The sequence below is a fragment of the Corvus brachyrhynchos genome, unplaced genomic scaffold (assembly GCF_000691975.1).
Source record: "Corvus brachyrhynchos isolate BGI_N302 unplaced genomic scaffold, ASM69197v1 scaffold86, whole genome shotgun sequence".
NCBI classification, from domain to species: Eukaryota; Metazoa; Chordata; class Aves; order Passeriformes; family Corvidae; genus Corvus; species Corvus brachyrhynchos.
Window position 1 is genome coordinate 1,173,978 of NW_008238647.1, and position 13,623 is coordinate 1,187,600.

General features: G+C 36.0%; 1 protein-coding gene across 4 annotated transcripts in view; it reads right to left on the reverse strand.

The window, feature by feature from the left end:
* The window catches only part of CUNH11orf70 (chromosome unknown C11orf70 homolog), a 20,686-nt gene extending 7,069 nt beyond the window's left edge, over positions 1-13,617 (reverse strand). For all 4 annotated transcript variants that reach the window (XM_008636302.2, XM_017737654.1, XM_017737653.1 and 1 more), the window contains exons 1-4: positions 13,242-13,617; positions 11,514-11,586; positions 6,198-6,364; positions 3,808-3,980 (exon numbers count right to left, since the gene is read on the reverse strand). In XM_008636302.2, coding sequence (XP_008634524.2) covers positions 3,808-3,980; positions 6,198-6,364; positions 11,514-11,586; positions 13,242-13,409 — 581 coding nt within the window. In that variant the 5' untranslated portion in view covers positions 13,410-13,617. The remainder of the gene's footprint in view (positions 1-3,807; positions 3,981-6,197; positions 6,365-11,513; positions 11,587-13,241) is intronic.
* Between the last annotated feature and the right edge of the window lie 6 nt (positions 13,618-13,623).

Sequence of the window (13,623 nt, forward strand, 5' to 3'; positions counted from 1 at the left end):
AGTGATGACTTTCAGAACAAGACATAGAAGATTAGTGGCATTATTTCCTTCTAACATATATCACCACCCCCAAAAGCAATGGCTGTATTTAAGTTCCTCTGGCTTCAGATTCTTCTGTTTGAAAACTGTGCTATCAGTTTCTGGTTTCTTAATTTTCATGTTATATATATATCTAGGATAGCAAAGTAAGAGGTGACAAAGAGTAAGTCTTCCTATTTATTCCATGACCTTGAGAAATTTTCTCCTTGTGGTTATCTTCCTGTAAGTAATTTTTCAGAATGAGTGTTTATTTCCAGTACTTTGGTTCTTTTTTAAGGCAAAAAATGGTGTCTGTTAAAATCAGATGAGATTCTTCCTTTGCTGACTTGAAATAAAACCAAGAGGTTGTCTTTGACATGCTCGTTTGCTCTATTTCTTTTTCTCCTAAAAGGTTTTAGAAAAAACTATGTTTTCCTTTTGAAGAGGAGAGTATTTCCTCAAAAATAATGTTAATAGCCCCATGTTCTTTCAAATTGTTAACTTCTAAACTATTCATTGGATATGGCAGTTCATCATTTTAATGTGCATCTATTCTCTTTTTATGGAGAGCAAACGTCCTCATGGTCTCTCTATTCACTTTGGGCTTTATTTATATCCTAACCTTTACTGGCAATATTTTATTAGACTTTGTAAACAATAAAAGAGCAACTTAATACTTTCACATACATTCGTTCATTGTGGGGGAAAGGGCATGGAGATGGAGATGACAAAAGGAGAAGAAAACAATGACTACAAGATGCTACAGCAGCTGTCACCATGGAGAGACACTGTCAGAAAAATCTGGTTAAGTACAAAGGACAAGATTTATCAACAGAGATTCATAGATTATATTTTAATTAACAAGTTTTTGTAGTATAAATATATTCTTTAAATCAAAATACTACAACAAGGGATTTGAAATTATTTAGGTTATACAAGATACTACACTAAACACTAGAATTTTGGATGGATTCAACTGATCACAGACTAATTACCGATGGATTAGTAGCAGAGTACAAGTTGTGCATTGATTCATTAGTAAGAATATATCACTCTTTTTGCAAAGAAAAAAAGTCTGCCATTTAGTAGTTGTATTTGGAAGTCCCTAGCTGTGCTTGTGAAATATCTAGAGCTGTTAATTTCAAAAAGATTATTGCATTCTCTCATAATAAAGCAACGTAAATATAAATACTTTAATAAAAGGAAACCTCAAACCTTTTGACACTATTTTGAATGCTAGTGCCTTGGAGTTAGAACTCAGTTATGGCCAGAAAAAAACAGCTGTAATAAAGATTAGGGAAAAGCTCATTAATAGGTCTGCTGCTCCCAGCAGTAAAGACACTTTTGTGGAATCTTTGTGTCCAGGCTCTTGCCTATAAGGAATACTGTAACAGGACTGAACAGTGATAGTTTATACCTCCATAAGGTTATTGTTATTAGACTGGGTTAATCTGTGGCAGCTAATTTTTCAATGCATATCAGCCAGCAACTAATAACTATTGTAGTATCCATTTGTGTTTTACCAAGCCTTCTGAACCTCAAACATAAAAATTAAACCTTAAGGATAGTACAGTTTACAGAATTTTTAATACCATGAAAAGCTTTTAATATCACTTTATGAAGAGTAGAAAATATCCAATGTGACTGTAATCCAAGATGCAATGAAACCAGACAGAATAGCAGTCTAAAAGAGAATTTAAACAATACTTGGTATTCAACAGGAATTTGAAGGGGAAGTTTTTGGTAAAAAATTTAAGAGATTACTACGATCATTAGCAATTGTTTACTGAAAATAAGAAGCTGTAAGAAAGTAATTTTAATTGCTTTACTTTATGGTGTAATTTGTGCGAGAATGAAGTAACACAGTGCATAGCATGGAATAGAAACTAGAAATTAAGTCAACACTGTCATTAGTGTCCCTATTCAGCACCTTTCACTGGCTTTTTCTCTCTCAAGACAGTGGAAATAAAACAGAAGCATCATTTTGGATAAACTCGGAGCAGGGGGAAATGAGACCAAGAAAAAGACAACCGTGATTATGAAGAGGGAGGGAAGGTCTGAAATGTCAAGATCAAAAGCTTTTCTCATGGGACTGACAAAGAACTCAATACCAAAGGAGCAAGATAAAAGATTTAGTTAAATGGTAAGTTTTGTTTTCAACTGGTAACCAGTGCTAACACCAGCTCCTCTGGCAGTGAGAAATCAGCAGACATTTACAGGCACAGAAATGGAGAGACACATGGTAGATAAATACTGAAAATCAGTGATGTCACAGGAACAGAGTAGATGTACTTCAAAATTTGGGAGGATAGGAAGCAATCTGCCAACTGGCAAAAAAACCCCTCAAACAGCACAGGAATAGATCTTGAAATATTTTCTCCTAAATATTTTATAAAGGACAGAAGCAGCACACAAAAGGAAAATACAAAGGGCTAATAGGGAACATGTTGAGGATACAGAAAAGTAAACTTTGAAACCACGATGAAATTGTGGGAGGATCTTGGCAGAGGCTTTTTTTTGTTTGTTTTAAGTAACAAGAACTATTTGACATCTTTATCATATTTTACAGCATGAAAAGGAAAAAGAATGGAAAGAGATTTAAGGAGATAGGAAGGTATCAACAGCAAAGGGGAGCAGTAAAGTGAAGGAACTGATTGGATTTGCACTTTGTCCTAGATTAATTCAACAACATAAGAGCAGAAACAGCTGCAGTCAATGCAGAGTCACCTAAGGCCCAGGACTGAAGGAACAAGCAGCTTGACTCAAGTGCAGAGTGAACAGTTTAAAAGAAAAGGGAGGGTAGAGTTAAACATTGATGGATCCTTTTATGTCAGATGCTGTATTTCTGAAGAACTCACCTGATTCTCATCTATGTATGAGATGAAAATACCAAAACTAATCATACTGACAAAAATTTTAGTAACATCTTTTACAATCTTTATATTCCCATTACCTTAACCGAGACTGAGTCTGTATAACCAATAATTACACTCCATTTCCCACTAACCAGGATATAAGAAGTTTTGTCAGTCAGAGCAGTCAGCATATGGATATATCAAAGCAGAGTGAAAATTGTGTTTTTCAGTCTAAATCTGAACCTCTGATCAATTACCTCTAATTTCAAAGGAAAAAAATCCCTCACATAAAGTTCCAAACAATTCCATACACCAAACCCGCTAAAAACCGTGTTAGTTCACTGTGTTATTTCACTGTGCCATGTTAACAGCAATATTCTATCTCCCTTAACTTTACACTGTGAGAAGGGTGTTTGCAGAACTAGGAAGAAGCTGTATTTTTAAAAAAATCAGCAAGGAAAAAAAATATACAGAACTAAAAGTTTCAACTAATTATTTCAATTTTTAAATCCTAAATTAAAAGCAGTCTAATTGAAAGTAGCCCAAGATTATACAGCCAAGACTTAATTGTTGATATTTTATCAATGACAGTGGGAACACAATCTGTTTCCAGTACCGTGCCATGTTTTCAGCTGATGATTACAGAAAACAGTATCTTTAAAATGGGAATGAATTATAAACCATCAATGTCCATAAATGTAATATTAAAAAAGTTCTTATGTGGGACTGATGCAACTAAAATTGCATTTATTTTGCCACTGAACTACTACCATTGTTCATGGTATTTTGATAGTTGGACACAAATAAGCTTGCAGGTGGATTAAGTAACAGCCCCATTTTTCAACCAGTAATGCACAATAAATTTACACAAATCGACACAAAGTATCTATGGACAGTACATGTACACAGTTGTACAAAACAGAGTAACACTTACCTCACCAAGTCTTTATAAAAAGCTTTTGTAGTTTCTAAATATGGGTCAACTGCATCTTCAAACTGGCAAAGAGTTCCTCCAATGCAAAAATGCTTAAAAAGGCAGAACAGAAATTCCTCGCGATCCAGTTGAGAGAATAAGTCATAATGGTCGGAATCCTCCAGAAGCAAGACCTTGTGGAACAAGGAAAAAGCACGGAAGTCAAGTTGATAAAAATTCATTTAAGATTCATCTAATAAATAATGCAACTACTTTGCTATATGGCACACAGAAATTATGTTCATATAAAATATATGGATGAGGGATGGAAAGAAGTATTTCTAAATCCTTCTTCCAGTGATGCAATTAGGTTCAAAATTCTTACATATAATATAAAGCAGAATCACTGTCAGATTTGTGCCCAAAAAACGTAAAGGAATAGTTGTCAAGTCTTGTTATTTCACTGGTTAATTATCTGTGATGCTAATGAAACAATCAGACTGAAAATAATCTACCTACATTTGATACGTCAATTACTGTTAATCACTTTGGTAACTGTTTTTGGTAACATTGCTTTTTCACTTTTAAATTGACACAGTTATCTCAATTTGCAAAGGAATCCTGAGGATGTCCCAAAGGAGATCACTCTCAAACTCACATCATTCTTTACTGCAGACTCCAGTGAGCCCTGATCGATAGCCTGGATTAGCCAGACATGCACCCAGCTGCCTCCCTGTGTCTCACCTGCCTTTTGCTGAGATATTATATGAACACAGAGGACTTGCTACATTAGTGTCAACACTGGTTCATGTAAATGTGGACAGGAATTATAACTCACAATGGCTACAAGACATTTGAGTCATGTCAGCCAAACTGCAGATGCCAGCCCAGGCAAACTGGTCAAAGTGAGACAGGAGCCCACTGCTCTCTGGCCATCTTTATAACAAAGCTACACAACCTGAGTAAAAATGGGCCAGGGCAACAACTGTTCTAGATGGCCACCTCATACATATCCCCACCTCCTCTGAAACAAGAGAAGACATGGCAGGTAGGAAAGAAACATGGAGTCTTGCAGCCAAGGGCCACCCTCTGACACCAGGAGACAGTCTGGTGCCCCCTACAGTCTTCTGTCCTAGAGCCCTGACTAATTGATTTGAAGTTTTGATGTCATTCCTGGAAGATTTTGACTCTTATCCTTTCTGCTGTCTTAGGTCTTATGAGTAAGAACCACATTTGTTTCAAATCAATGTTAAACCCTCACCTTGCAAATGCTGACACACACATCACTTCCATGGGAAGGAAACTGGGAAGACACTGAAACCCCAATAACTTCTAATTTTAAATGTTGCCTCTAACCTTCCTACACACAATATCTTTAATTTTCAGAAAACATTTCACATGTACCCAGCTTATAAATAAATACATAGTATTTTGAACTGCAAGACTACAAACTACATCTGAAATTCAATCATGAGCTTGAGTTCTCACCTTTTCCCAGAACTTTACAAGACAGACCAGTATTTCAGGCCACATCCTGTAACCAGTGTCACTGGTTCAAATACGTTGCCTTCAAAGGATTTGCCAAGTGCAAATGAGTGCAACTCTATAATTATTTAGTACTTATGTTGATTATATATACAAGGAAGAGCAAAATCCAGTTCTCCCACACTATGCTTTGCTAATGCTACACAAACATAAGTTTAAAAAATTGTTTTAGCTTATGAAGTCAAAAGAAACACAGTAAAGACATACATTGATTAAGAGGGTGCCACTGTTAAGAGATTCTTTTTCAGATAATCTGCTTTCTGACACCTCCACTACAGTATAACAAACAGTTTTACATTGCAGGCCAGTTCAGGAGTTGTATTTAGTCATTTTCCAGTGTTACACTGAAAAATAATTTCCTCTTTCATAGTTCCTCTCGCTTTAGAGAAAATTTATTAAGATGGCTTTCTTTAAATGCCTTCACATGTAATATGATCAGCATTCCTGTCCAGGAATGCTTCAGGATGTAGCTAACAAATACATTCAATTTCATCAACTACCTGGAAGCCTGGATGAACCTACAGCTCTGAGTATCACAGCACCTTCTCTTTGGCACCCTTTGTTTCCCCCTCCTAAGCAAATGAGCTGCATTTCCCCACACACCCCCCAGCACTGACTACTTGAAACACAGGTGGGTAGAAGAACGCTTTACCTTTTCCTCCCACCTACAAATGAAAGAGCGCTCACCTAGAAAACAAGTAATTGCTTTCACACATCCAGGCACTGCAGTACCTCAGCTGTTTGTAAACTATGGATATTGATGCCTGTTTTTATCACTGTCAGAAAAAAACAACCTGAAAAACGTGTCCTTATGGTACCTAATCGAGCAAGAAAAATGATAATAAATTATTCATTATTATACTGACCTTCCTTAATTCATCAGAGATAAGAATATCATCATAATAGTCATCATAACATTTCACAATAGTTCCAGTTTCTCTAACAACTCCTTCAGAGTACAGCCGATCAAAAAATGACATGGAAATCTGTGTACAGGGTACCAGTGTAGCTTCAATTTTTGTCACTTTGGAACCTGGAATACATAGGAAGCTGGTTGCATGTTTCATATTCTTAAAAAAAACACAGATCATGTATGTATGACTCAATCACAGAGTCCCTCAAAAAAAAAAAAAAAAAGTCAAAGAAAGGTAAGAAAGAAACAAGTGTAAAGAAAACAATAAATTCATCTGAATACTACTTTCCATTAAGGCTCATGTGTCTGCTCCCCCTGTTGGTAAACACCATCAACCGAAACTAGGGATAGATGGAACACCGTGTGAACCCAGCATCACATTAGATCACACCCTTAGAAAATCATATTCCACAGCTTAAGCCTGAAAGCATCTCAGGACAGATGCCAAATTTGGCATGATGAAGTGCAGAAGTCAGCTGCTACCAGCACCCACAAACTAAAAACTAAAATGAACACAGCCTCAAAGACTTTTTGGCTTGTTAAGTATTATACCTTAACTTTTAAGAAAGTTATTTTGTAGGCACTGTGAGCTTTATTAACCAGCTATTTCAGAAGATGAAAACAGTACTATGGGCACTTCGTATATGAATCTGGAGTATTATCTCTGTAATCATTAAGCACAGAATATGCTTTTCTAATTTTTTTCCCCTCTGCTTGGAAATCATCCAAGACTTGATCCTGTTGCTCAGACACCTAGGGCCATTTGAGATGCCCTACAATATTCTCCTTAAAGAGGTATCAGTCCATAAGGGTACATACCTTCTCTATATACAGTGTTACATCTACAAATCTGTACGCATGGTGTTGGATAACTTATGGCATCTCAAACAGCATTAGGCCCTATGTTTAAGAAGCTTTGGACTCAGCCCAGTTCTGTCTGCTCTCTGCAGTCCAAGTGTTTAACACAAATGTTAGAACATGTTCTCTACCCATCCCCAGGTCTGCCTGAACACCCTTCAAAGTGCTTCTGAACAGGAGAGGGGAGGAGAGCACAAGTGAGCATTCAGCACAAGGGCAATGTGTCTCAGCAGAGAGAATATTCACAACATTCCAGCTGTCCATGAGTTTATTCTTACCTCTTCTCCTCTGTAGGTACCCTTGATGGGAGACTGGCAAGCAAAATCATAGTATCAAAAGGCTTTTTACCATACAATTAAAGATAAAATTCAGTGCTGTTCTAACAAACAGACCCAAGGGACCACTAAGCATTACTATTTAGGAAATGTCCAAATTTCCCTCTAGATGACAGTATTTCAGGAACAGAAACATGCCAAAAAGGGATGCATGAACTATGATGCTTCCAAGAGTACTTATCATTTCACTCCAACCCTAATCTTCGTAAGCACAGCATAACCTAAATTTTTTCTTGCCCCCACACTTGCAGAAAGCCTTGGGATTTCTGCCATATACTATTACACAGAGACTATTTATTCATAGGTTAAGTAGGACTGGCATTTTAATATCTAAACCTGGGTAAACTGTACCACCCAACCAATCAACACCAGCAAAAAAAATAAAGAGAAGTTATAAGCTGATGGCTTAAAAATGTGCCTACTTAAGCAAAAATACTGACAGTAGATTTTAAAATTATTTTATTGGACCAATGTGATGTAAATAAAATCTGTTAAAGACAAAAGCACGGCACTTAATTGCTTGGTTTCCCATCTACAGACAATGGTTATGTAAAATGGTACCTTTTATTGAAGAAAAAAGGTTTAGGACATAGAGTGACTATCAAAAAATAATCAAATTATATTACCAAAACCACAGGTCAGAGAAAATATGAATGACAGTCTTAAAACCTATGAAAAAAACACCAGACTGTTTTATATTTATTTATTTATACTTCCTCCCACCCCCTCATTTCCAGCTCCCTCTAATTCTCCACCTCCCTTTCACAGGGAGAGAATTTTTATTTTATAAGGGATTTAATAAGAGCCAAAACAGCCTTTATCACATAAATTATTTTAAAATTAACATTACAACCTGAGTCAACTAACAAACATCAGATGCTAAATGACTTGAGAAAAATGAAAAATCTTACATTTTTGCAGTTACTGAGCTAAAAGTATAGAAAATTGAGCTATTTACAGGCCTTAAAGTATAAGGATTTTATTAGTGGAAGGGAAGGAGACACTTCTGCTCTGAAGAAAGGTTTTATCGAAACTTTAATCATGAAAAAAAACCCAAGAGTTTTGTAATCTATTCAGTAGCTCAGAAAACCAAACTATACATGGGAAAGTTTAAATACACTGGAAGCTCCTACTCTCTATTTGAAAGGTGAGATTTGAAATTCAGAATTTCCTGGACAAGAGTAATTGGTTTTAATAACACTATAAAAGTAAGCAGTAAAAGAGGAAGAAGAAATGCCTTGACAACTCTACAAGTGGAAAACAAAGAGCTGAGAAGTCCTGAAATAGTTTAAGCTTCCTTTAACAGCCAATTCTGGAATATCTATAAAGAGCTGCCAGTATACTTTTAAATTAACACGTTGCATATCTGGTATGGGGCAGATAAACCCTGGATTAGATATACTTCGAATTCCTCCAAAATCTAAGAAAGTTTTTTATATCAGAAAAATATATTTTAACTTACTATTTACAAGACAGTTTATATATAATGCCAGTTCCGTGCTCAGTATTAAAAAAATAGGGTATTCCAAAAGTAAAAGGTGCAGGTTGATGATTTATGGGTTCATATGACATCTAAAATTCTTTACAAATTATAACCTATAATAGTAGTTTAAAAATTGCTGATTTAAGATTACCTTCCAGATTTTAAAACCCTGAAGACAGAAATCATTGATGCTTCAAGTATATAGGGCACGTCAAGAATCCTTTTTTAAGCGAATACTAATTTTTTATTTACACAAAAAGATGGTAACTTTATCCCTTTGAAGATAAATTTTCAAGTGTTAATTGAGCTTAAGCAGACACAGTCCTGCCTCCCTAAGACTGCTGACAGGTGCAAGGCCAGCAATGTGTCCAGGGAAAAACGACTATTTAGCTCTCACTGAAGCTATTTAAAAAACACGACACTCAATACATAAATGGGTAATGGGTATGCATCAAATTTGTTCCTTCTGCTGCTTCTATTTTTGAAATATCAGAATAACAGATGAATAGGTGGCTTAAAGCATGTCAGAAGTATCAGATACTCTGCCATGCAGCCGGAAGGAGGGGAAAAATATCCCTACTACAACAGGCAAAAAAGTGTGGTGTGAGAAGAGGTCATTAAGTATCTTTCTGATCAGATGAAGCAGACTAGAGAATATCCTTGTGTATCATTTACCTGAAATGTTTTATTTCAAGTAATGTTGAAGCTGGAGTCCTTGTATTACTGTGGAATTCTACCAGGACAAAAAACATAAGTGAAAAGGTGAGAAGGGACCACAGTCTTAAAAAAGACAAAATGATTATGAAAAAAACACTACTGTAATGTTTTATTAATTTCCTTTTAATGCTGACATCTTTCTGTGGGTCCATAAATACTTTCTGCCCAAGCTCATGGAGGGCAGGAGAAGGGAGGTTTCTATGGATCTATCTAAACCCCACCTACATTATGCATTCAAACTATCTCGCCCATAAAAAACCAAAATTACTAACATTTTTGTTTGTAACAGAATAAATGCAGTATTTGAATCAACCTAGACTATGTAATTTTCTTCAGATTTTCTAAAAAGGAAAATAAGCACATTTCCTGTATTTTTTTAACAACAGGAATGTTGTTTTTAAGTTACTCCACAGTGATAAGCAAATGGTATATCTGGATTAATGCATCAGCATGTCTGAAGAAGAAAACACTAGAAGATGATTTTTACCTCCTCCCACTCACAGCTAATTCTTAGTATATTTTCAAAAAATGCACATGAAGACTAAGTATAGAAAAATGTGCCAACATTCCTCACCAAAAATAGGCAAAGAATGGGAAGATGAAATTTTACGCGCAAACAGGGTATACCAGCTGTTCAGGATTTAGAAAGGGAACCCTTCCAGTCCTGGGGACAAAATGTTTCACTTCTGTGTGGAAGAAGATTGAGCAGAACCAAGAGTTAAGCTGGGTTACTTGGCAAGAGACCCTCCACTCTTAGCACAAGGTATGTAACCTACTGACCTTCACTACAGGGACTGTCAAGTTGTAGACTAGACAGATAGCCTAAAAAAAAATCCTGTCTAAAGCAAGAAAAGGTTTACTACTGGCTTAAAATACATCTATTTTCTTTCTGTTTGCCAGAGAAAGAGGTACCTGAAGGGGTACTTGAGATATTTTTTGCATCTTATATATTTCAATTGTTTTAACAGTTGGGTGGGGTGTTTGGAAAATGGATTTTTGCTGACAAAAAAGTGGCAATGTCTAGTGTCATTGTATATAGTGGGAAAAACCTACGCCAATCCCAGAGAGCTGAAATGGAAAAGTTAGAAAATTCCCAAAGCTCCATTAAATATTTACACACAGTAAAGTATTTGCAGACAAACCAAAAGAAACGAAGGCTTCCCACTACCCTCTTTTAAGATATTCCTATTATGGAAAATCACTTTGGCAATATCAGAGATCACATTATGCATAAAATACCATTACATTATCACATGCAATTGCCATGAATTTTTGTGTGCCATTTACGTAATGAAAAATGCAATTTCAAAGTGGTGCCATAAATTTGCTATTTCCTTTTGGCCTTCCTGCTTTAGCGTCTCATCTGCATCTCCAGACGTAATGGAGTGTGTTCACAAGTTTCTGATACATCAACAAAGTTGAAGTGTCCCTCATGGCATGGCTGCAACTGGAGCAACCTGTCACATGGGACTCTTCTGTCCCAAGCCAGGTCAGTGCATCTATAGAAGAATGCCCTTCTCCAAATATATCTGAATAAGGTACTACCGTAATTCCACAAATAATGCAGTTGTTTATGTCCTGATACAAGATCAGGTCAGCTGGATGCCACAAACCATTTATAAACAGGTTCAGGTACTTAATTTATGAAACAATGCAGGGGTCAAGAGAAAAAAAGGTATAAAAGGTGACAACTTAGTTATTTTATTCTAGAAGTACAATCTCTTCCTATTACTGAGTAAAAGAAGTAACTCTTTAAGATATTTCAACTAGCTGAAAATACACATATATGAACTGTCATTACTAGAAAATGGTAAATTAGAGCAAAATAGTTAAAACACTGACATTTTTATTTAAGACTAATTTATTCTAAATTTACCCAATGTAGTCCATTGTCCTGAAGATGACAGCAACTTCAAACTGGAGATCACACTTTGATCATTAAAAAATGCCTATAATATTCAAATAAGAGAATACAAGTTAATGAAATGAAGCATAAAATCATCAATTATAGTGCCTTGGATACTTTCAATCCAAATTATAAGGCTCAAATAAGTAAACAGATTCTGTATGATCTTTCAGTTTGTATACGAAATATCACACCACCAAATCCAAGGGTTTGTAACTCAGTGTAGCCAGTGTCTTTTACACACTGAAGACATCTTCAGGTGCATATTTATATATGTAGCATTAAAGTTTTATAATAAAGCAGTTTTAGTCCAAGAACACATAAAATGTATGAAATTCATGGAGGTACAGGAAATTGGGGACGAGAGGAAAGAGTTCTATCTCTGCACACAATGTTGTTGAAGCTAAAAATGAAATGCTAAGTATGATTTTAAAATTTACATTTTTAAATAAATTTGAAGCTTGGAGAAGTGTAGAGACACACAAAAATTATTAAACAGACACAGAGGAGATCCGTAAATTATTGAAGGGACGGAGAATATATTCCACAGTAAGATTTGAAGTATTTGATCTTATTGATTTATCAATTAAAAAAAAGGAGACATACATAGTAATGTTGATAGCTGGCAACTTTACATGATAGATAAGCCAAGTAAGAAAACCCAGAGTTTTGTACATGCATACAAGCAGAGTGAATAATCATTGAAGAAACTGCTAAGAAAATGAAATAATGGATATTTCAATTTCTGCATCACTAGATTTCTTTATCACCCCTCTGGGATACAGAGAGATCAGACATTACATGTAATGGTCCCTTTTTCCCAGTTACTTCCCAGCTATTCAGGTATCATAACTTCATAGTGGTATCTTTACATTTTTAATTCAGAAGAGACAAGCATTGAGAAGGTAAATGGGTATTCTGTAAACTTCAATAATTTGAAATGTTTATCAGTGAAAGATAAAATATCAGTGCATTTCTGTGTGAATTTCTTTAAAATACAAAGAGGCTGAATTCTTTATCCAGGATAACAATATAAAGTAGACATACAAAAAAATCAAAGAGTTGTTTTTTAAAACAACAGATGTAAAAATCACATTGTTTTTAAAACCACAGGTTTAGGGTTTTTTCTGTCCGCCAACAGATGAAGAGATTTGACTTTGCAGACAACAGAAATGGAGGACACAATCAGCAAGAGATTTGAGTCTCAAAAAGCTGGGAGTTCAAAATTCTAGTATAAAGCAATGGTATCCAATAAATTTCAAAAGTTGTATTTCCAGATATGTGGTGCACATGCACATCTAATTGCACTGTGAATTTACTGTGAGAAATTTACCGATAGCTGTGAGCATGTACATTGTTTAAAGTCTCACACTAGGTGGACTTCCCAACATGAAATTCTGTAGCCAAGATCAGCATCCAGTTCAGATTTCCATTCTTGGGAATCCTGAAAGACTAAGTTGTTCCTTCATAAAGCAGAGTAACATTAGTACAGACTAAAATATTTTTACTGGACAATGCAGTTAACCCACAAAGTCAGACTTGAGCACCACACCTAAACCACCTCCTTTCAAGGAGACAGTGAGCAGGCCACTAGCATTCAACACTGTTACATTGTTCGCTGTTATGCAGTTTTCCAGTAGCTATAGTTTCATGGCGGGGAGGGGAAGTCAACTTAAAATACAAAGGACTTAGAACTACCATAAGAAACTCATCCTTTTGATAGGGCTTAAACTGCTGGTCAAAACTGAACGCTTGTGCTGTGATCCTGCCTTGCATGGACCTGAAATGGAAAAATGAGATTAAATATTCTGAAGAGATACATGAAGCCCTATTCTGACCAATTATACTTCCCCCCCCCCTTCCCATTCTCAGTTATAAGCGCCCCAACCCGTCCTTGGAGGGCTGGAGCCGCACTGGAGCCGCGCTGCGAAGCCGAAAGAGATCTCGGCTCACAGTGGGAGGCGAGGACAGACGCCTCACACCTCAGAAGGCGCGGTTTGCGTGCCGGGAAAATATCCAGGAGACTTCAAATTAAGGGGTTGGGGGGGAATAAATGAAAAAAAAAAAGTAAAATTAAATA